The following is a 26,852-nucleotide window of genomic DNA, read 5'->3' as shown; positions in this document are numbered from 1 at the left end:
GGACAGTGTGGTTAGATTAACGAGAGTCTTGTCTTTAAAATGGTGTAAAATAGTCGTATGTTTGAGAAATTGAAGTAATAGTATTTCTAAGGTATTTGAAAATCGCGCCACGGGATTCAACTGGCTGTTGCGTAGGTGGGACGAATTCGTCCCGCCTAGCCCAGAGAGGTTAACATAATGTCCTAGGATTGTCATCTGATGAAGATCATTAAAGTTTAGTGCTGCATTTAGCTGTGGTTTGGGTTTATGTGACATTATATGCTAGCTTGAAAAATGGGTGTCTGATTATTTCTGGCTGGGTATTCTGCTGACATAATCGAATGTTTTGCTTTCGTTGTAATAGCATTTATGAGGTGTTTGTATTTCGCGCCACGCTATTCCACTGGCTGTTGACTAGGTGGGACGCTTGCCCAGGGAGGTTAAGAATGTACAATCATAAATACAATTAAGACAAAATAGCCTCACAATAAAATTATAATTATAATTATTATAATGCTCATCATCATCATCATCATCATCATAATCTACTGGGTGGCTGAGCTCATATAGAACAATTTAAACTGCGAAGGCGGAGTTTGATGACTCCACCCCTATATCACTGTCAGTTTTCACCAGGGCATTTGGCGTTTGCATCCGGGCTCCTAAATTGCCCATAAAGTGACACCTCCTCTCAATTGGGCAAGACATGCAAACTCACTGTCACTGAGAGAACAGGAAGTAGCTAAGTGACTGCGAGTGTGTGTATCTTGTGATTGGTTGCCAGTGACTCAAGTGTCTATGGGTATGCTGCCTGTGGAGTAGATGGGAGGAGCCTCAGAGGAGCTGTGTGGATGATTGACAGTAGAGTAGGTGGGGCTTTGACCATAATTCACAGTAGCATAGTCACATGATGAAGTGTCCTCTTTAGCAATGGCAGCGGTGGCCTCATTGGAGCAGCTGCCCTCTTTAGTAATGGTGACTCTGGCTTCGTTGGGGCTACTGGGGTTCTTGTGGAAGTTGACGCTGTCGTGGTGGAGAGAGTCAGAGTGGCTTGTGGGTAAGTTGGCGGTGGCATAGATGGTGAAGGTCGCAGCATCTGAGTCTGACTGTAGGGGGCGCTCCATTATTTCCTCATAGTCACCATCACCATGACAACCCTGGAGAGGAAGAGGAGGAGAGAGGGAGGATTAGAAGGAAGAGAGGGAGGAGGAGGAAGAGAGACAGATACAAAGAGAGAAAGCGAGAGAGAGGGGAGTAGAGGAAGAAGGGACAAATAAAACACACTCAATGACATCACTCAGTCAAAAAAAGTATAATTATACTACAGACACTGACCCCTTCATTGTTTCCTGTGTCTGGACTCACTCTGTGTGTTGAAGAGACCGATCCTGTGGAAAACAACACACACACATCACTCAGAGAGAGAGAGAGAGAGAGAGAGAGAGAGAGAGAGAGAGACAGAGAGAGAGAGAGGAAGAGAGAGAGAGAGACAGGAAGGGAGAGAGAGGACTACAGACAGACAGACAGACAGACAGACAGACAGACAGACAGACAGACAGACAGACAGACAGACAGACAGACAGACAGACAGACAGACAGACAGACAGACAGACAGACAGACAGACAGACAGACAGACAGACAGACAGACAGACAGACAGACAGAGCGCTGCACTTCCCCCAGAATCAGGCCAGGCTCAGACACTCCTCAGTGACTATTCATTCTCCATTTCTCAACTAGGGACAAATGATGTTGTGGATATTATGCAAATGAATGTATCTGAAAGGAAAACTGAGAGATTGTAAAGAAGGGGAACTTACTTTGTTGTGTGTTGTTTGTGTGCGTGCGTGTTTCTCACCTGTGGCCTTTTTGTATTTCCATCTGCAGACTATGATCAGGCTGATCACCAGCAGTAACACTACCAGACTAACAGACACCATGATGACCACTGAGGTACCTGGACACACACACACACACACACACACACACACACACACACACACACACACACACACACACACACACACTGTTACGGAACCGATTAGACAAACCTACTGCTACATTATACCTGCTCAGTCTAGCGGTGGTGGTCTTGCATAACTGTTCTGCAACCTGACAAGGTGTTCTGTAACCTGACTAGGTGTTCTGTAACCTGACTAGGTGTTCTGAAACCTGACAAGGTGTTCTGTAACCTGACTAGGTGTTCTGTCATGTCTACCACTAACCTACCCTTCATATCATAACACTAACCTACCCTCATATCATAACACTACATACAGACATGTCTACCACTAACTTACCCTCATATCATAACACTACATACAGACATGTCTACCACTAACCTACCCTCATATCATAACACTAACCTACCCTCATATCATAACACTACATACAGACATGTCTACCACTAACCTACCCTCATATTATAACACTATATACAGACATGTCTACCACTAACCTACCCCTCATATCATAACACCAAATACAGACATGTCTACCACTAACCTACCCTCATATCATAACACTAACCTACCCTCATATCATAACACTACATACAGACATGTCTACCACTAACCTACCCTCATATTATAACACTATATACAGACATGTCTACCACTAACCTACCCCTCATATCTTAACACTACATACAGACATGGCTAACACTAACCTACCCTCATATCATAACACTACATACAGACATGTCTACTACTAACCTACCCTCATATCATAACACTACATACAGACATGTCTACCACTAACCTACCCTCATATCATAACACTAACCTACCCTCATCTCATAACACTACAAACAGGCATGTCTACCACTAACCTACCCTCATATCAAAACACTACATACAGACATGTCTACAACTAACCTACCCTAATATCATAACACTAACCTACCCTCATATCATAACACTACATACAGACATGTCTAACACTAACATAAACACTAACCTACCTCAACATACATACAGACATGTCTAACACTAACCTCCCCTCATATCATAACAGTACATACAGACAATACTACCACTAACCTACCCTCATATCATAACACTACATACAGACATGTCGACCACTAACCTACCCCTCATATCATAACACTACATACAGACATGTCTACCACTAACCTACCCTCATATCATAACATTAACCTACCCCTCATATCATAACACTACATACAGACATGTCTACCACTAACCTACCCTCATATCATAACACTACATACAGACATGTCTACCACTAACTTACCCTCATATCATAACACTACATACAGACATGTCTACCACTAACCTACCCTCATATCATAACACTAACCTACCCTCATATCAAAACACTACAAACAGGCATGTCTACCACTAACCTACCCTCATATCATAACACTACATACAGACATGTCTACCACTAACCTACCCTCATATCATAACACTACATTCAGACATGTCTACCACTAACCTACCCTCATATCATAACACTAACCTACCCTCATATCAAAACACTACAAACAGGCATGACTACCACTAACCTACCCTCATATCATAATACTACATACAGACATGTCTACCACTAACCTACCCTCATATCATAACACTACATACAAACATGTCTACCACTAACCTAACCTCATATCATAACACTGCATACAGACATGTCTAACACTAACCTACGCCTCATATCATAAAACTACATTCAGACTTGTCTACCACTAACCTACCCTCATATCATAACACTGCATACAGACATGTCTACCACTAACTTACCCTCATATCATAACACTAACCTACCCTTCATATCATAACACTACATACAGACATGTCTACCACTAACCTACCCTCATATCATAACACTACATACAGACATGTCTACCACTAACCTACCCTCATATCATAACACTAACATACCCTCATATCATAACACTACATACAGAAATGTCTAACACTAACCTACCCTCATATCATAACACTACATACAGAGATGTCTACCACTAACCTACCCTCATATCATAACACTACATACAGACATGTCTACCACTAACCTACCCTCATATCATAACACTACATACAGACATGTCTAACACTAACCTACCCTCATATCATAACACTAACCTACCCTCATATCATAACACTACATACAGACATGTCTACCACTAACCAACACTCATATCATAACACTACATACAGAGATGTCTACCACTAACCTACCCTCATATCATAACACTAACCTACCCTCATATCATAACACTACATACAGAAATGTCTAACACTAACCTACCCTCATATCATAACACTACATACAGACATGTCTACCACTAACCTACCCTCATATCATAATACTACATACAGACATGTCTACCACTAACCTACCCTCATATCATAACACTACATACAGACATGTCGACCACTAACCTACCCTCATATCATAACACTACATACAGACATGTCTACCACTAACCTACCCTCATATCATAACATTAACCTACCCCTCATATCATAACACTACATACAGACATGTCTACCACTAACCTACCCTCATATCATAACACTACATACAGACATGTCTACCACTAACTTACCCTCATATCATAACACTAACCTACCCCTCATATCATAACACTACATACAGACATGTCTACCACTAACCTACCCTCATATCATAACACTACATACAGACATGTCTACCACTAAACTACCCTCATATCATAGCACTACATACAGACATGTCTACCACTAACTTACCCTCATATCATAACACTAACCTACCCCTCATATCATAACACCACATACAGACATGTCTACCACTAACCTACCCTCATTTCATAACACTACATACAGACATGTCTACCACTAACCTACCCTCATATCATAACACTACATACAGACATGTCTACCACTAACCTACCCTCATATCATAACACTACATACAGACATGTCTACCACTAACTTACCCTCATATCATAACACTAACCTACCCCTCATATCATAACACTACATACAGACATGTCTAACCCTAACCTACCCTCATATCATAACACTACATTCAGACATGTCTACCACTAACCTACCCTAATATCATAACACTAACCTACCCTCATATCATAACACTATATACATACATGTCTACCACTAACCTACCCTCATATCATAACACTACATATAGACATGTCTAACACTAACCTACCCCTCATATCATAACACTACATACAGACATGTCTACCACTAACCTACCCTCATATCATAACACTACATACAGACATGTTTACCACTAACTTACCCTCATATCATAACACTAACCTACCCCTCATATCATAACACTACATACAGACCAGTCTACCACTAACCTACCCTCATATCATAACACTACATACAAACATGTCTACCACTAACCTACCCTCATATCATAACACTGCATACAGACATGTCTAACACTAACCTACCCCTCATATCATAAAACTACATTCAGACATGTCTACCACTAACCTACCCTCATATCATAACACTACATACAGACATGTCTACCACTAACCTACCCTCATATTATAACACTAACCTACCCCTCATATCATAACACTACATACAGACATGTCTACCACTAACCTACCCTCATATCATAACACTACATACAGACATGTCTACCACTAACCTACCCTCATATCATAACACTACATACAGACATGTCTACCACTAACCTACCCTCATATTATAACACTAACCTACCCCTCATATCATAACACTACATACAGAAATGTCTAACACTAACCTACCCTCATATCATAACACTACATACAGACATGTCTACCACCAACCTACCCTCATATCATAACACTACATACAGACATGTCTACCACTAACCTACCCTCATATCATAACACTACATACAGACATGTCTACCACTAACCTACCCTCATATCATAACACTACATACAGACATGTCGACCACTAACCTACCCCTCATATCATAACACTACATACAGACATGTCTACCACTAACCTACCCTCATATCATAACACTACATACAGACATGTCTACCACTAACTTACCCTCATATCATAACACTAACCTACCCCTCATATCATAACACTACATACAGACATGTCTACCACTAACCTACCCTCATATCATAACACTACATACAGACATGTCTACCACTAAACTACCCTCATATCATAGCACTACATACAGACATGTCTACCACTAACTTACCCTCATATCATAACACTAACCTACCCCTCATATCATAACACTACATACAGACATGTCTACCACTAACCTAAACTCATTTCATAACACTACATACAGACATGTCTACCACTAACCTACCCTCATATCATAACACTACATACAGACATGTCTACCACTAACCTACCCTCATATCATAACACTACATACAGACATGTCTACCACTAACTTACCCTCATATCATAACACTAACCTACCCCTCATATCATAACACTACATACAGACATGTCTACCACTAACTTACCCTCATATCATAACACTACATACAGACATGTCTACCACTAACCTACCCTCATATCATAACACTAACCTACCCTCATATCATAACACTACATACAGACATGTCTACCACTAACCTACCCTCATATTATAACACTATATACAGACATGTCTACCACTAACCTACCCCTCATATCATAACACCAAATACAGACATGTCTACCACTAACCTACCCTCATATCATAACACTAACCTACCCTCATATCATAACACTACATACAGACATGTCTACCACTAACCTACCCTCATATTATAACACTATATACAGACATGTCTACCACTAACCTACCCCTCATATCTTAACACTACATACAGACATGGCTAACACTAACCTACCCTCATATCATAACACTACATACAGACATGTCTACCACTAACCTACCCTCATATCATAACACTACATACAGACATGTCTACCACTAACCTACCCTCATATCATAACACTAACCTACCCTCATCTCATAACACTACAAACAGGCATGTCTACCACTAACCTACCCTCATATCAAAACACTACATACAGACATGTCTAACACTAACCTCCCCCTCATATCATAACAGTACATACAGACAATACTACCACTAACCTACCCTCATATCATAACACTACATACAGACAATACTACCACTAACCTACCCTCATATCATAACACTACATACAGACATGTCTACCACTAACTTACCCTCATATCATAACACTAACCTCCCCCTCATATCATAACAGTACATACAGACAATACTACCACTAACCTACCCTCATATCATAACACTACATACAGACATGTCGACCACTAACCTACCCCTCATATCATAACACTACATACAGACATGTCTACCACTAACCTACCCTCATATCATAACATTAACCTACCCCTCATATCATAACACTACACACAGACATGTCTACCACTAACCTACCCTCATATCATAACACTACATACAGACATGTCTACCACTAACTTACCCTCATATCATAACACTACATACAGACATGTCTACCACTAACCTACCCTCATATCATAACACTAACCTACCCTCATATCAAAACAATACAAACAGGCATGTCTACCACTAACCTACCCTCATATCATAACACTACATACAGACATGTCTACCACTAACCTACCCTCATATCATAACACTACATTCAGACATGTCTACCACTAACCTACCCTCATATCATAACACTAACCTACCCTCATATCAAAACACTACAAACAGGCATGACTACCACTAACCTACCCTCATATCATAATACTACATACAGACATGTCTACCACTAACCTACCCTCATATCATAACACTACATACAAACATTTCTACCACTAACCTAACCTCATATCATAACACTGCATACAGACATGTCTAACACTAACCTACGCCTCATATCATAAAACTACATACAGACATGTCTACCACTAACCTACCCTCATATCATAACACTGCATACAGACATGTCTACCACTAACTTACCCTCATATCATAACACTAACCTACCCTTCATATCATAACACTACATACAGACATGTCTACCACTAACCTACCCTCATATCATAACACTACATACAGACATGTCTACCACTAACCTACCCTCATATCATAACACTACATACAGACATGTCTAACACTAACCTACCCTCATATCATAACACTAACCTACCCTCATATCATAACACTACATACAGACATGTCTACCACTAACCTACACTCATATCATAACACTACATACAGAGATGTCTCCCACTAACCTACCCTCATATCATAACACTAACCTACCCTCATATCATAACACTACATACAGAAATGTCTAACACTAACCTACCCTCATATCATAACACTACATACAGACATGTCTACCACTAACCTACCCTCATATCATAATACTACATACAGACATGTCTACCACTAACCTACCCTCATATCATAACACTACATACAGACATGTCGACCACTAACCTACCCTCATATCATAACACTACATACAGACATGTCTACCACTAACCTACCCTCATATCATAACATTAACCTACCCCTCATATCATAACACTACATACAGACATGTCTACCACTAACCTACCCTCATATCATAACACTACATACAGACATGTCTACCACTAACTTACCCTCATATCATAACACTAACCTACCCCTCATATCATAACACTACATACAGACATGTCTACCACTAACCTACCCTCATATCATAACACTACATACAGACATGTCTACCACTAAACTACCCTCATATCATAGCACTACATACAGACATGTCTACCACTAACTTACCCTCATATCATAATACTAACCTACCCCTCATATCATAACACCACATACAGACATGTCTACCACTAACCTACCCTCATTTCATAACACTACATACAGACATGTCTACCACTAACCTACCCTCATATCATAACACTACATACAGACATGTCTACCACTAACCTACCCTCATATCATAACACTACATACAGACATGTCTACCACTAACTTACCCTCATATCATAACACTAACCTACCCCTCATATCATAACACTACATACAGACATGTCTACCACTAACCTACCCTCATATCATAACACTACATACAGACATGTCTACCACTAACCTACCCTCATATCATAACACTACATACAGACATGTCTACCACTAACCTACCCTCATATCATAACACTACATACAGACATGTCTACCACTAACCTACCCTCATATCATAACACTAACCTACCCTCATATCAAAACACTACAAACAGGCATGTCTACCACTAACCTACCCTCATATCATAACACTACATACAGACATGTCTAACCCTAACCTACCCTCATATCATAACACTACATTCAGACATGTCTACCACTAACCTACCCTAATATCATAACACTAACCTACCCTCATATCATAACACTATATACATACATGTCTACCACTAACCTACCCTCATATCATAACACTACATATAGACATGTCTAACACTAACCTACCCCTCATATCATAACACTACATACAGACATGTCTACCACTAACCTACCCTCATATCATAACACTACGTACAGACATGTTTACCACTAACTTACCCTCATATCATAACACTAACCTACCCCTCATATCATAACACTACATACAGACCAGTCTACCACTAACCTACCCTCATATCATAACACTACATACAAACATGTCTACCACTAACCTACCCTCATATCATAACACTGCATACAGACATGTCTAACACTAACCTACCCCTCATATCATAAAACTACATTCAGACATGTCTACCACTAACCTACCCTCATATCATAACACTACATACAGACATGTCTACCACTAACCTACCCTCATATTATAACACTAACTTACCCCTCATATCATAACACTACATACAGACATGTCTACCACTAACCTACCCTCATATCATAACACTACATACAGACATGTCTACCACTAACCTACCCTCATATCATAACACTACATACAGACATGTCTACCACTAACCTACCATCATATTATAACACTAACCTACCCCTCATATCATAACACTACATACAGAAATGTCTAACACTAACCTACCCTCATATCATAACACTACATACAGACATGTCTACCACCAACCTACCCTCATATCCTAACACTACATACAGACATGTCTACCACTAACCTACCCTCATATCATAACACTACATACAGACATGTCTACCACTAACCTACCCTCATATCATAACACTACATACAGACATGTCGACCACTAACCTACCCCTCATATCATAACACTACATACAGACATGTCGACCACTAACCTACCCCTCATATCATAACACTACATACAGACATGTCTACCACTAACCTACCCTCATATCATAACATTAACCTACCCCTCATATCATAACACTACATACAGACATGTCTACCACTAACCTACCCTCATATCATAACACTACATACAGACATGTCTACCACTAACTTACCCTCATATCATAACACTAACCTACCCCTCATATCATAACACTACATACAGACATGTCTACCACTAACCTACCCTCATATCATAACACTACATACAGACATGTCTACCACTAAACTACCCTCATATCATAGCACTACATACAGACATGTCTACCACTAACTTACCCTCATATCATAACACTAACCTACCCCTCATATCATAACACTACATACAGACATGTCTACCACTAACCTACCCTCATTTCATAACACTACATACAGACATGTCTACCACTAACCTACCCTCATATCATAACACTACATACAGACATGTCTACCACTAACCTACCCTCATATCATAACACTACATACAGACATGTCTACCACTAACTTACCTTCATATCATAACACTAACCTACCCCTCATATCATAACACTACATACAGACATGTCTACCACTAACCTACCCTCATATCATAACACTACATACAGACATGTCTACCACTAACCTACCCTCATATCATAACACTACATACAGACATGTCTACCACTAACCTACCCTCATATCATAACACTAACCTACCCTCATATCAAAACACTACAAACAGGCATGTCTACCACTAACCTACCCTCATATCATAACACTACATACAGACATGTCTAACCCTAACCTACCATCATATCATAACACTACATTCAGACATGTCTACCACTAACCTACCCTAATATCATAACACTAACCTACCCTCATATCATAACACTATATACATACATGTCTACCACTAACCTAACCTACCCTCATATCATAACACTACATATAGACATGTCTAACACTAACCTACCCCTCATATCATAACACTACATACAGACATGTCTACCACTAATCTACCCTCATATCATAACACTACATACAGACATGTCTACCACTAACTTACCCTCATATCATAACACTAACCTACCCCTCATATCATAACACTACATACAGACCAGTCTACCACTAACCTACCCTCATATCATAACACTACATACAAACATGTCTACCACTAACCTACCCTCATATCATAACACTGCATACAGACATGTCTAACACTAACCTACCCCTCATATCATAAAACTACATTCAGACTTGTCTACCACTAACCTACCCTCATATCATAACACTGCATACAGACATGTCTACCACTAACTTACCCTCATATCATAACACTAACCTACCCTTCATATCATAACACTACATACAGACATGTCTACCACTAATCTACCCTCATATCATAACACTACATACAGACATGTCTACCACTAACTTACCCTCAAATCATAACATTAACCTACCCCTCATATCATAACACTGCATACAGACATGTCTACCACTAACCTACCCTCATATCATAACACTACATACAGACATGTCTACCACTAACCTACCCTCATATCATAACACTAACATACCCTCATATCATAACACTACATACAGAAATGTCTAACACTAACCTACCCTCATATCATAACACTACATACAGAGATGTCTACCACTAACCTACCCTCATATCATAACACTACATACAGACATGTCTACCACTAACCTACCCTCATATCATAACACAACATACAGACATGTCTACCACTAATCTATCCTCATATTATAACACTAACCTACCCCTCATATCATAACACTACATACAGACATGTCTACCACTAACCTACCCTCATATAATAACACTACATACAGACATGTCTAACACTAACCTACCCTCATATCATAACACTAACCTACCCTCATATCATAACACTACATACAGACATGTCTACCACTAACCAACCCTCATATCATAACACTACATACAGACATGTCTACCACTAACCTACCCTCATATCATAACACTAACCTACCCTCATATCATAACACTACATACAGAAATGTCTAACACTAACCTACCCTCATATCATAACACTACATACAGACATGTCTACCACTAACCTACCCTCATATCATAACACTACATACAGACATGTCTACCACTAACCTACCCTCATATCATAACACTACATACAGACATGTCGACCACTAACCTACCCCTCATATCATAACACTACATACAGACATGTCTAACACTAACCTACCCCTCATATCATAACACTACATACAGACATGTCTACCACTAACCTACCCTCATATCATAACATTAACCTACCCTCATATCATAACACTACATACAGACATGTCTAACACTAACCTACCCTCATATCATAACACTACATACAGACATGTCGACCACTAACCTACCCCTCATATCATAACACTACATACAGACATGTCTACCACTAACCTACCCTCATATTATAACATTAACCTACCCCTCATATCATAACACTACATACAGACATGTCTACCACTAACCTACCCTCATATCATAACACTACATACAGACATGTCTACCACTAACTTACCCTCATATCATAACACTAACCTACCCCTCATATCATAACACTACATACAGACATGTCTACCACTAACCTACCCTCATATCATAACACTACATACAGACATGTCTACCACTAAACTACCCTCATATCATAGCACTACATACAGACATGTCTACCACTAACTTACCCTCATATCATAACACTAACCTACCCCTCATATCATAACACTACATACAGACATGTCTACCACTAACCTACCCTCATTTCATAACACTACATACAGACATGTCTACCACTAACCTACCCTCATATCATAACACTACATACAGACATGTCTACCACTAACCTACCCTCATATCATAACACTACATACAGACATGTCTACCACTAACCTACCCTCATATCATAACATTGACCTACCCCTCATATCATAACACTACATACAGACATGTCTACCACTAACCTACCCTCATATCATAACACTACATACAGACATGTCTACCACTAACTTACCCTCATATCATAACACTAACCTACCCCTCATATCATAACACTACATACAGACATGTCTACCACTAACCTACCCTCATATCATAACACTACATACAGACATGTCTACCACTAACCTACCCTCATATCATAACACTACATACAGACATGTCTACCACTAACCTACCCTCATATCATAACACTACATACAGACATGTCTAACACTAACCTACCCTCATATCATAACACTACATACAGACATGTCGACCACTAACCTACCCCTCATATCATAACACTACATACAGACATGTCTACCACTAACCTACCCTCATATCATAACATTAACCTACCCCTCATATCATAACACTACATACAGACATGTCTACCACTAACCTACCCTCATATCATAACACTACATACAGACATGTCTACCACTAACTTACCCTCATATCATAACACTAACCTACCCTCATATCATAACACTACATACAGACATGTCTACCACTAACCTACCCTCATATCATAACACTACATACAGACATGTCTACCACTAACCTACCCTCATATCATAACACTACATACAGACATGTCTACCACTAACCTACCCTCATATCATAACACTACATACAGACATGTCTAACACTAACCTACCCTCATATCATAACACTACATACAGACATGTCGACCACTAACCTACCCCTCATATCATAACACTACATACAGACATGTCTACCACTAACCTACCCTCATATCATAACATTAACCTACCCCTCATATCATAACACTACATACAGACATGTCTACCACTAACCTACCCTCATATCATAACACTACATACAGACATGTCTACCACTAACTTACCCTCATATCATAACACTAACCTACCCCTCATATCATAACACTACATACAGACATGTCTACCACTAACCTACCCTCATATCATAACACTACATACAGACATGTCTACCACTAAACTACCCTCATATCATAGCACTACATACAGACATGTCTACCACTAACTTACCCTCATATCATAACACTAACCTACCCCTCATATCATAACACTACATACAGACATGTCTACCACTAACCTACCCTCATTTCATAACACTACATACAGACATGTCTACCACTAACCTACCCTCATATCATAACACTACATACAGACATGTCTACCACTAACCTACCCTCATATCATAACACTACATACAGACATTTCTACCACTAACCTACCCTCATATCATAACATTGACCTACCCCTCATATCATAACACTACATACAGACATGTCTACCACTAACCTACCCTCATATCATAACACTACATACAGACATGTCTACCACTAACTTACCCTCATATCATAACACTAACCTACCCCTCATATCATAACACTACATACAGACATGTCTACCACTAACCTACCCTCATATCATAACACTACATACAGACATGTCTACCACTAACCTACCCTCATATCATAACACTACATACAGACATGTCTACCACTAACCTACCCTCATATCATAACACTACATACAGACATGTCTACCACTAACCTACCCTCATATCATAACACTAACCTACCCTCATATCAAAACACTACAAACAGGCATGTCTACCACTAACCTACCCTCATATCATAACACTACATACAGACATGTCTAACCCTAACCTACCCTCATATCATAACACTACATTCAGACATGTCTACCACTAACCTACCCTAATATCATAACACTAACCTACCCTCATATCATAACACTATATACATACATGTCTACCACTAACCTACCCTCATATCATAACACTACATACAGACATGTCTAACAATAACCTACCCCTCATATCATAACACTACATACAGACATGTCTACCACTAACCTACCCTCATATCATAACATTAACCTACCCTCATATCATAACACTACATACAGACATGTCTAACACTAACCTACCCTCATATCATAACACTACATACAGACATGTCTACCACTAACCTACCCTCATATCATAACACTACATACAGACATGTCTACCACTAACTTACCCTCATATCATAACACTAACCTACCCCTCATATCATAACACTACATACAGACATGTCTACCACTAACCTACCCTCATATCATAACACTACATACAGACATGTCTACCACTAAACTACCCTCATATCATAGCACTACATACAGACATGTCTACCACTAACTTACCCTCATATCATAACACTAACCTACCCCTCATATCATAACACTACATACAGACATGTCTACCACTAACCTACCCTCATTTCATAACACTACATACAGACATGTCTACCACTAACCTACCCTCATATCATAACACTACATACAGACATGTCTACCACTAACCTACCCTCATATCATAACACTACATACAGACATTTCTACCACTAACCTACCCTCATATCATAACATTGACCTACCCCTCATATCATAACACTACATACAGACATGTCTACCACTAACCTACCCTCATATCATAACACTACATACAGACATGTCTACCACTAACTTACCCTCATATCATAACACTAACCTACCCCTCATATCATAACACTACATACAGACATGTCTACCACTAACCTACCCTCATATCATAACACTACATACAGACATGTCTACCACTAACCTACCCTCATATCATAACACTACATACAGACATGTCTACCACTAACCTACCCTCATATCATAACACTACATACAGACATGTCTACCACTAACCTACCCTCATATCATAACACTAACCTACCCTCATATCAAAACACTACAAACAGGCATGTCTACCACTAACCTACCCTCATATCATAACACTACATACAGACATGTCTAACCCTAACCTACCCTCATATCATAACACTACATTCAGACATGTCTACCACTAACCTACCCTAATATCATAACACTAACCTACCCTCATATCATAACACTATATACATACATGTCTACCACTAACCTACCCTCATATCATAACACTACATACAGACATGTCTAACACTAACCTACCCCTCATATCATAACACTACATACAGACATGTCTACCACTAACCTACCCTCATATCATAACATTAACCTACCCTCATATCATAACACTACATACAGACATGTCTAACACTAACCTACCCTCATATCATAACACTACATACAGACATGTCTACCACTAACCTACCCTCATATCATAACACTACATACAGACATGTTTACCACTAACTTACCCTCATATCATAACACTAACCTACCCCTCATATCATAACACTACATACAGACATGTCTACCACTAACCTACCCTCATATCATAACACTACATACAAACATGTCTACCACTAACCTACCCTCATATCATAACACTGCATACAGACATGTCTAACACTAACCTACCCCTCATGTCATAAAACTACATTCAGACATGTCTACCACTAACCTACCCTCATATCATAACACTACATACAGACATGTCTACCACTAACCTACCCTCATATTATAACACTAACCTACCACTCATATCATAACACTACATACAGACATGTCTACCACTAACCTACCCTCATATCATAACACTACATACAGACATGTCTACCACTAACCTACCCTCATATCATAACACTACATGCAGAAATGTCTAACACTAACCTACCCTCATATCATAACACTACATACAGACATGTCTACCACTAACCTACCCTCATATCATAACACTACATACAGACATGTCTACCACTAACCTACCCTCATATCATAACACTACATATAGACATGTCTACCACTAACCTACCCTCATATCATAACACTACATACAGACATGTCTACTACTAACTTACCCTCATATCATAACACTAACCTACCCCTCATATCATAACACTACATACAGACATGTCTACCACTAACCTACCCTCATATCATAACACTACATACAGACATGTCTACCACTAACCTACCCTCATATCATAACACTACATACAGACATGTCTACCACTAACCTACCCTCATATCATAACACTAACCTACCCTCATATCAAAACACTACAAACAGGCATGTCTACCACTAACCTACCCTCATATCATAACACTACATACAGACATGTCTACCACTAACCTACCCTCATATCATAACACTACATTCAGACATGTGTACCACTAACCTACCCTCATATCATAACACTAACCTACCCTCATATCAAAACACTACAAACAGGCATGTCTACCACTAACCTACCCTCATATCATAATACTACATACAGACATGTCTACCACTAACCTACCCTCATATCATAACACTACATACAGACATGTCGACCACTAACCTACCCCTCATATCATAACACTACATACAGACATGTCTACCAATAACCTACCCACATATCATAACATTAACCTACCCATCATATCATAACACTACATACAGACATGTCTACCACTAACCTACCCTCATATCATAACACTACATACAGACATGTCTACCACTAACTTACCCTCATTTCATAACACTAACCTACCCCTCATATCATAACACTACATACAGACATGTCTACCACTAACCTACCCTCATATCATAACACTACATACAAACATGTCTACCACTAACCTACCCTCATATCATAACATTAACCTACCCTCATATCATAACACTACATACAGACATGTCTAACACTAACCTACCCTCATATCATAACACTACATACAGACATGTCTACCACTAACCTACCCTCATATCATAACACTGCATACAGACATGTCTACCACTAACTTACCCTCATATCATAACACTAACCTACCCTTCATATCATAACACTACATACAGACATGTCTACCACTAATCTACCCTCATATCATAACACTGCATACAGACATGTCTACCACTAACCTACCCTCATATCATAACACTACATACAGACATGTCTACCACTAACCTACCCTCATATCATAACACTAACATACCCACATATCATAACACTACATACAGAAATGTCTAACACTAACCTACCCTCATATCATAGCACTACATACAGAGATGTCTACCACTAACCTACCCTCATATCATAACACTACATACAGACATGTCTACCACTAACTTACCCTCATATTATAACACTAACCTACCCCTCATATCATAACACTATATACAGACATGTCTACCACTAACCTACCCTCATATCATAACACTACATACAGACATGTCTACCACCAGCCTACCCTCATATCATAACACTACATACAGACATGTCTACCACTAACCTAGCCTCATATCATAACACTACATACAAACATGTCTAACACTAACCTACCCCTCATATCATAACACTACATACAGACATGTCTACCACTAACCAACCCTCATATCATAACACTACATACAGACATGTCTACCACTAACCTACCCTCATATCATAACACTAACCTACCCTCATATCATAACACTACAAACAGGCATGTCTACCACTAACCTACCCTCATATCATAACACTACATACAGACATGTCTAACCCTAACCTACCCCTCATATCATAACACTACATACAGACATGTCTAACACTAACCTACCCTCATATCATAACACTATATACAGACATGTCTACCACTAACCTACCCTCATATCATAATACTACATACAGACATGTCTACCACCAGCCTACCCTCATATCATAACACTACATACAGACATGTCTACCACTAACATAGCCTCATATCATAACACTACATACAGACATGTCTAACACTAACCTACCCCTCATATCATAACACTGCATACTGACATGTCTACCACTAACCTACCCTCATATCATAACACTACATACAGACATGTCTAACACTAACTAACCCTCATATCATAACACTACATACAGACATGTCTACCACTAACCTACCCGCATATCATAACACTACATACAGACATGTCTACCACTAACCTACCCTCATATCATAACACTAATCTACCCTCATATCATAACACTACAAACAGGCATGTCTACCACTAACCTACCCTCAAATCATAACACTACATACAGACATGTCTAACCCTAACCTACCCCTCATATCATAACACTACATACAGACATGTCTACCACTAACCTACCCTAATATCATAACACTAACCTACCCCACATATCATAACACTACAAACAGACATGTCTACCACTAACCTACCCTCAAATCATAACATTAACCTACCCCTCATATCATAACACTACATACAGACATGTCTAACACTAACCTACCCTCATATCATAACACTACATACAGACATATCTACCACTAACCTACCCTCATATCATAACACTAACCTACCCTCATAGCATAACACTACATACAGACATGTCTACCACTAACCTAGCCTCATATCATAACACTACATACAGACATGTCTACCACTAACCTACCCTCATATCATAACACTAACATACCCTCATATCTTAACACTACATACAGAAATGTCTAACACTAACCTACCCGCATTACAAAACACTACAAACAGGCATGTCTAACACTAACCTACCCTCATATCATAACACTACATACAGACATGTCTAACCCTAACCTACCCTCATATCATAACACTACATTCAGACATGTCTACCACTAACCTACCCTCATATCATAACACTAACCTACCCTCATATCAAAACACTACAAACAGGCATGTCTACCACTAACCTACCCTCACATCATAATACTACATACAGACATGTCTACCACTAACCTACCCTCATATCATAACACTACATACAGACATGTCGACCACTAACCTACCCCTCATATCATAACACTACATACAGACATGTCTACCACTAACCTACCCTCATATCATAACATTAACCTTCCCTCATATCATAACACTACATACAGACATGTCTACCACTAACCTACCCACATATCATAACACTACATACAGACATGTCTACCACTAACTTACCCTCATATCATAACACTAACCTCCCCCTCATATCATAACACTACATACGGACATGTCTACCACTAACCTACCCTCATATCATAACACTACATACAAACATGTCTACCACTAACCTACCCTCATATCATAACACTGCATACAGACATGTCTAACACTAACCTACCCCTCATATCATAAAACTACATTCAGACTTGTCTACAACTAACCTACCCTCATATCATAAAACTGCATACAGACATGTCTACCACTAACTTACCCTCATATCATAACACTAACCTACCCTTCATATCATAACACTACATACAGACATGTCTACCACTAATCTACCCTCATATCATAACACTGCATACAGACATGTCTACCACTAACCTACCCTCATATCATAACACTACATACAGACATGTCTACCACTAACCTACCCTCATATCATAACACTAACATACCCACATATCATAACACTACATACAGAAATGTCTAACACTAACCTACCCTCATATCATAACACTACATACAGAGATGTCTACCACTAACCTACCCTCATATCATAACACTACATACAGACATGTCTACCACTAACCTACCCTCATATCATAACACTACATACAGACATGTCTACCACTAACTTACCCTCATATTATAACACTAACCTACCCCTCATATCATAACACTATATACAGACATGTCTACCACTAACCTACCCTCATATCATAACACTACATACAGACATGTCTACCACCAGCCTACCCTCATATCATAACACTACATACAGACATGTCTACCACTAACCTAGCCTCATATCATACCACTACATACAAACATGTCTAACACTAACCTACCCCTCATATCATAACACTACATACAGACATGTCTACCACTAACCAACCCTCATATCATAACACTACATACAGACATGTCTACCACTAACCTACCCTCATATCATAACACTAACCTACCCTCATATCATAACACTACAAACAGGCATGTCTACCACTAACCTACCCTCATATCATAACACTACATACAGACATGTCTAACCCTAACCTACCCCTCATATCATAACACTACATACAGACATGTCTAACACTAACCTACCCTCATATCATAACACTATATACAGACATGTCTACCACTAACCTACCCTCATATCATAATACTACATACAGACATGTCTACCACCAGCCTACCCTCATATCATAACACTACATACAGACATGTCTACCACTAACCTAGCCTCATATCATAACACTACATACAAACATGTCTACCACTAACTTACCCTCATATTATAACACTAACCTACCCCTCATATCATAACACTATATACAGACATGTCTACCACTAACCTACCCTCATATCATAACACTACATACAGACATGTCTACCACCAGCCTACCCTCATATCATAACACTACATACAGACATGTCTACCACTAACCTAGCCTCATATCATAACACTACATACAAACATGTCTAACACTAACCTACCCCTCATATCATAACACTACATACAGACATGTCTACCACTAACCAACCCTCATATCATAACACTACATACAGACATGTCTACCACTAACCTACCCTCATATCATAACACTAACCTACCCTCATATCATAACACTACAAACAGGCATGTCTACCACTAACCTACCCTCATATCATAACACTACATACAGACATGTCTAACCCTAACCTACCCCTCATATCATAACACTACATACAGACATGTCTAACACTAACCTACCCTCATATCATAACACTATATACAGACATGTCTACCACTAACCTACCCTCATATCATAATACTACATACAGACATGTCTACCACCAGCCTACCCTCATATCATAACACTACATACAGACATGTCTACCACTAACATAGCCTCATATCATAACACTACATACAAACATGTCTAACACTAACCTACCCCTCATATCATAACACTGCATACTGACATGTCTACCACTAACCTACCCTCATATCATAACACTACATACAGACATGTCTAACACTAACTAACCCTCATATCATAACACTACATACAGACATGTCTACCACTAACCTACCCGCATATCATAACACTACATACAGACATGTCTACCACTAACCTACCCTCATATCATAACACTAATCTACCCTCATATCATAACACTACAAACAGGCATGTCTACCACTAACCTACCCTCATATCATAACACTACATACAGACATGTCTAACCCTAACCTACCCCTCATATCATAACACTACATACAGACATGTCTACCACTAACCTACCCTAATATCATAACACTAACCTACCCCACATATCATAACACTACAAACAGACATGTCTACCACTAACCTACCCTCAAATCATAACATTAACCTACCCCTCATATCATAACACTACATACAGACATGTCTAACACTAACCTACCCTCATATCATAACACTACATACAGACATATCTACCACTAACCTACCCTCATATCATAACACTAACCTACCCTCATAGCATAACACTACATACAAACATGTCTACCACTAACCTAGCCTCATATCATAACACTACATACAGACATGTCTACCACTAACCTACCCTCATATCATAACACTAACATACCCTCATATCTTAACACTACATACAGAAATGTCTAACACTAACCTACCCGCATTACAAAACACTACAAACAGGCATGTCTAACACTAACCTACCCTCATATCATAACACTACATACAGACATGTCTAACCCTAACCTACACTCATATCATAACACTACATTCAGACATGTCTACCACTAACCTACCCTCATATCATAACACTAACCTACCCTCATATCAAAACACTACAAACAGGCATGTCTACCACTAACCTACCCTCACATCATAATACTACATACAGACATGTCTACCACTAACCTACCCTCATATCATAACACTACATACAGACATGTCGACCACTAACCTACCCCTCATATCATAACACTACATACAGACATGTCTACCACTAACCTACCCTCATATCATAACATTAACCTTCCCCTCATATCATAACACTACATACAGACATGTCTACCACTAACCTACCCACATATCATAACACTACATACAGACATGTCTACCACTAACTTACCCTCATATCATAACACTAACCTCCCCCTCATATCATAACACTACATACGGACATGTCTACCACTAACCTACCCTCATATCATAACACTACATACAAACATGTCTACCACTAACCTACCCTCATATCATAACACTGCATACAGACATGTCTAACACTAACCTACCCCTCATATCATAAAACTACATTCAGACTTGTCTACAACTAACCTACCCTCATATCATAAAACTGCATACAGACATGTCTACCACTAACTTACCCTCATATCATAACACTAACCTACCCTTCATATCATAACACTACATACAGACATGTCTACCACTAACCTACCCTCATATCATAACACTACATACAGACATGTCTACCACTAACCTACCCTCATATCATAACACTAACATACCCACATATCATAACACTACATACAGAAATGTCTAACACTAACCTACCCTCATATCATAACACTACATACAGAGATGTCTACCACTAACCTACCCTCATATCATAACACTACATACAGACATGTCTACCACTAACCTACCCTCATATCATAACACTACATACAGACATGTCTACCACTAACTTACCCTCATATTATAACACTAACCTACCCCTCATATCATAACACTATATACAGACATGTCTACCACTAACCTACCCTCATATCATAACACTACATACAGACATGTCTACCACCAGCCTACCCTCATATCATAACACTACATACAGACATGTCTACCACTAACCTAGCCTCATATCATAACACTACATACAAACATGTCTAACACTAACCTACCCCTCATATCATAACACTACATACAGACATGTCTACCACTAACCAACCCTCATATCATAACACTACATACAGACATGTCTACCACTAACCTACCCTCATATCATAACACTAACCTACCCTCATATCATAACACTACAAACAGGCATGTCTACCACTAACCTACCCTCATATCATAACACTACATACAGACATGTCTAACCCTAACCTACCCCTCATATCATAACACTACATACAGACATGTCTAACACTAACCTACCCTCATATCATAACACTATATACAGACATGTCTACCACTAACCTACCCTCATATCATAATACTACATACAGACATGTCTACCACCAGCCTACCCTCATATCATAACACTACATACAGACATGTCTACCACTAACCTACCCTCATATCATAACACTACATACAGACATGTCTAACACTAACCTACCCTCATATCATAACACTGCATACTGACATGTCTACCACTAACCTACCCTCATATCATAACACTACATACAGACATGTCTAACACTAACTAACCCTCATATCATAACACTACATACAGACATGTCTACCACTAACATACCCGCATATCATAACACTACATACAGACATGTCTACCACTAACCTACCCTCATATCATAACACTAATCTAGCCTCATATCATAACACTACAAACAGGCATGTCTACCACTAACCTACCCTCATATCATAACACTACATACAGACATGTCTAACCCTAACCTACCCCTCATATCATAACACTACATACAGACATGTCTACCACTAACCTACCCTAATATCATAACACTAACCTACCCCACATATCATAACACTACAAACAGACATGTCGACCACTAACCTACCCTCATATCATAAAACTACATACAGACATGTCTAACACTAACCTACCCTCATATCATAACACTACATACAGACATGTCTACCACTAACCTACCCTCATTACATAACACTACATACAGACATGTCTACCACTAACTTACCCTCATATCATAACACTAACCTACCCTCATATCATAACACTACAAACAGGCATGTCTACCACTAACCTACCCTCATATCATAACACTACATACAGACATGTCTAACCCTAACCTACCCCTCATATCATAACACTCCATACAGACATGTCTACCACTAACCTACCCTAATATCATAACACTAACCTACCCTCATATCATAACACTACATACAAACATGTATACCACTAACCTACCCTCATCTCATAACACTACATACAGACATGTCTAACACTAACCTACCCCTCATATCATAACACTACATAAAGACATGTCTACCACTAACCTACCCTCATATCATAACACTGCATACAGACATGTCTACCACTAACTTACCCTCATATCATAACACTAACCTACCCCTCATATCATAACACTACATACAGACATGTCTACCACTAACCTACCCTCATATCATAACACTACATACAGACATGTCTACCACTAACCTACCCTCAAATCATAACATTAACCTACCCCTCATATCATAACACTACATACAGACATGTCTAACACTAACCTACCCTCATATCATAACACTACATACAGACATATCTACCACTAACCTACCCTCATATCATAACACTAACCTACCCTCATAGCATAACACTACATACAAACATGTCTACCACTAACCTAGCCTCATATCATAACACTACATACAGACATGTCTACCACTAACCTACCCTCATATCATAACACTAACATACCCTCATATCTTAACACTACATACAGAAATGTCTAACACTAACCTACCCGCATTACAAAACACTACAAACAGGCATGTCTAACACTAACCTACCCTCATATCATAACACTACATACAGACATGTCTAACCCTAACCTACCCTCATATCATAACACTACATTCAGACATGTCTACCACTAACCTACCCTCATATCACAACACTAACCTACCCTCATATCAAAACACTACAAACAGGCATGTCTACCACTAACCTACCCTCACATCATAATACTACATACAGACATGTCTACCACTAACCTACCCTCATATCATAACACTACATACAGACATGTCGACCACTAACCTACCCCTCATATCATAACACTACATACAGACATGTCTACCACTAACCTACCCTCATATCATAACATTAACCTTCCCCTCATATCATAACACTACATACAGACATGTCTACCACTAACCTACCCTCATATCATAACACTACATACAGACATGTCTACCACTAACTTACCCTCATATCATAACACTAACCTCCCCTCATATCATAACACTACATACGGACATGTCTACCACTAACCTACCCTCATATCATAACACTACATACAAACATGTCTACCACTAACCTACCCTCATATCATAACACTGCATACAGACATGTCTAACACTAACCTACCCCTCATATCATAAAACTACATTCAGACATGTCTACAACTAACCTACCCTCATATCATAACACTGCATACAGACATGTCTACCACTAACTTACCCTCATATCATAACACTAACCTACCCTTCATATCATAACACTACATACAGACATGTCTACCACTAATCTACCCTCATATCATAACACTGCATACAGACATGTCTACCACTAACCTACCCTCATATCATAACACTAACATACCCACATATCATAACACTACATACAGAAATGTCT

The 26,852-nt window shown here is 39.0% G+C and overlaps 1 protein-coding gene across 3 annotated transcripts in view; it reads right to left on the bottom strand.

Moving 5' to 3' along the window:
• Positions 1–216: 216 nt before the first annotated feature.
• Positions 217–26,852, bottom strand: part of LOC106606799 (uncharacterized serine-rich protein C215.13) — an 84,711-nt gene continuing 58,075 nt past the window's right edge. The window contains exons 8-10 of one of the 3 annotated variants that reach the window (XM_045709643.1): positions 1,837–1,935; positions 1,345–1,367; positions 217–1,136 (exon numbers count right to left, since the gene is read on the bottom strand). In XM_045709643.1, coding sequence (XP_045565599.1) covers positions 768–1,136; positions 1,345–1,367; positions 1,837–1,935 — 491 coding nt within the window. In that variant the 3' untranslated portion in view covers positions 217–767. Of the gene's footprint in view, positions 1,137–1,314; positions 1,368–1,836; positions 1,936–26,852 lie in introns of all 3 variants that reach the window. The other 2 variants (XM_045709645.1, XM_045709642.1) reach the window with 2 other exon arrangements.

This window comes from Salmo salar, chromosome ssa02 (genome assembly GCF_905237065.1).
Source record: "Salmo salar chromosome ssa02, Ssal_v3.1, whole genome shotgun sequence".
NCBI lineage: Eukaryota > Metazoa > Chordata > Actinopteri > Salmoniformes > Salmonidae > Salmo > Salmo salar.
This window is presented reverse-complemented; position numbering and strand designations above follow the sequence as displayed.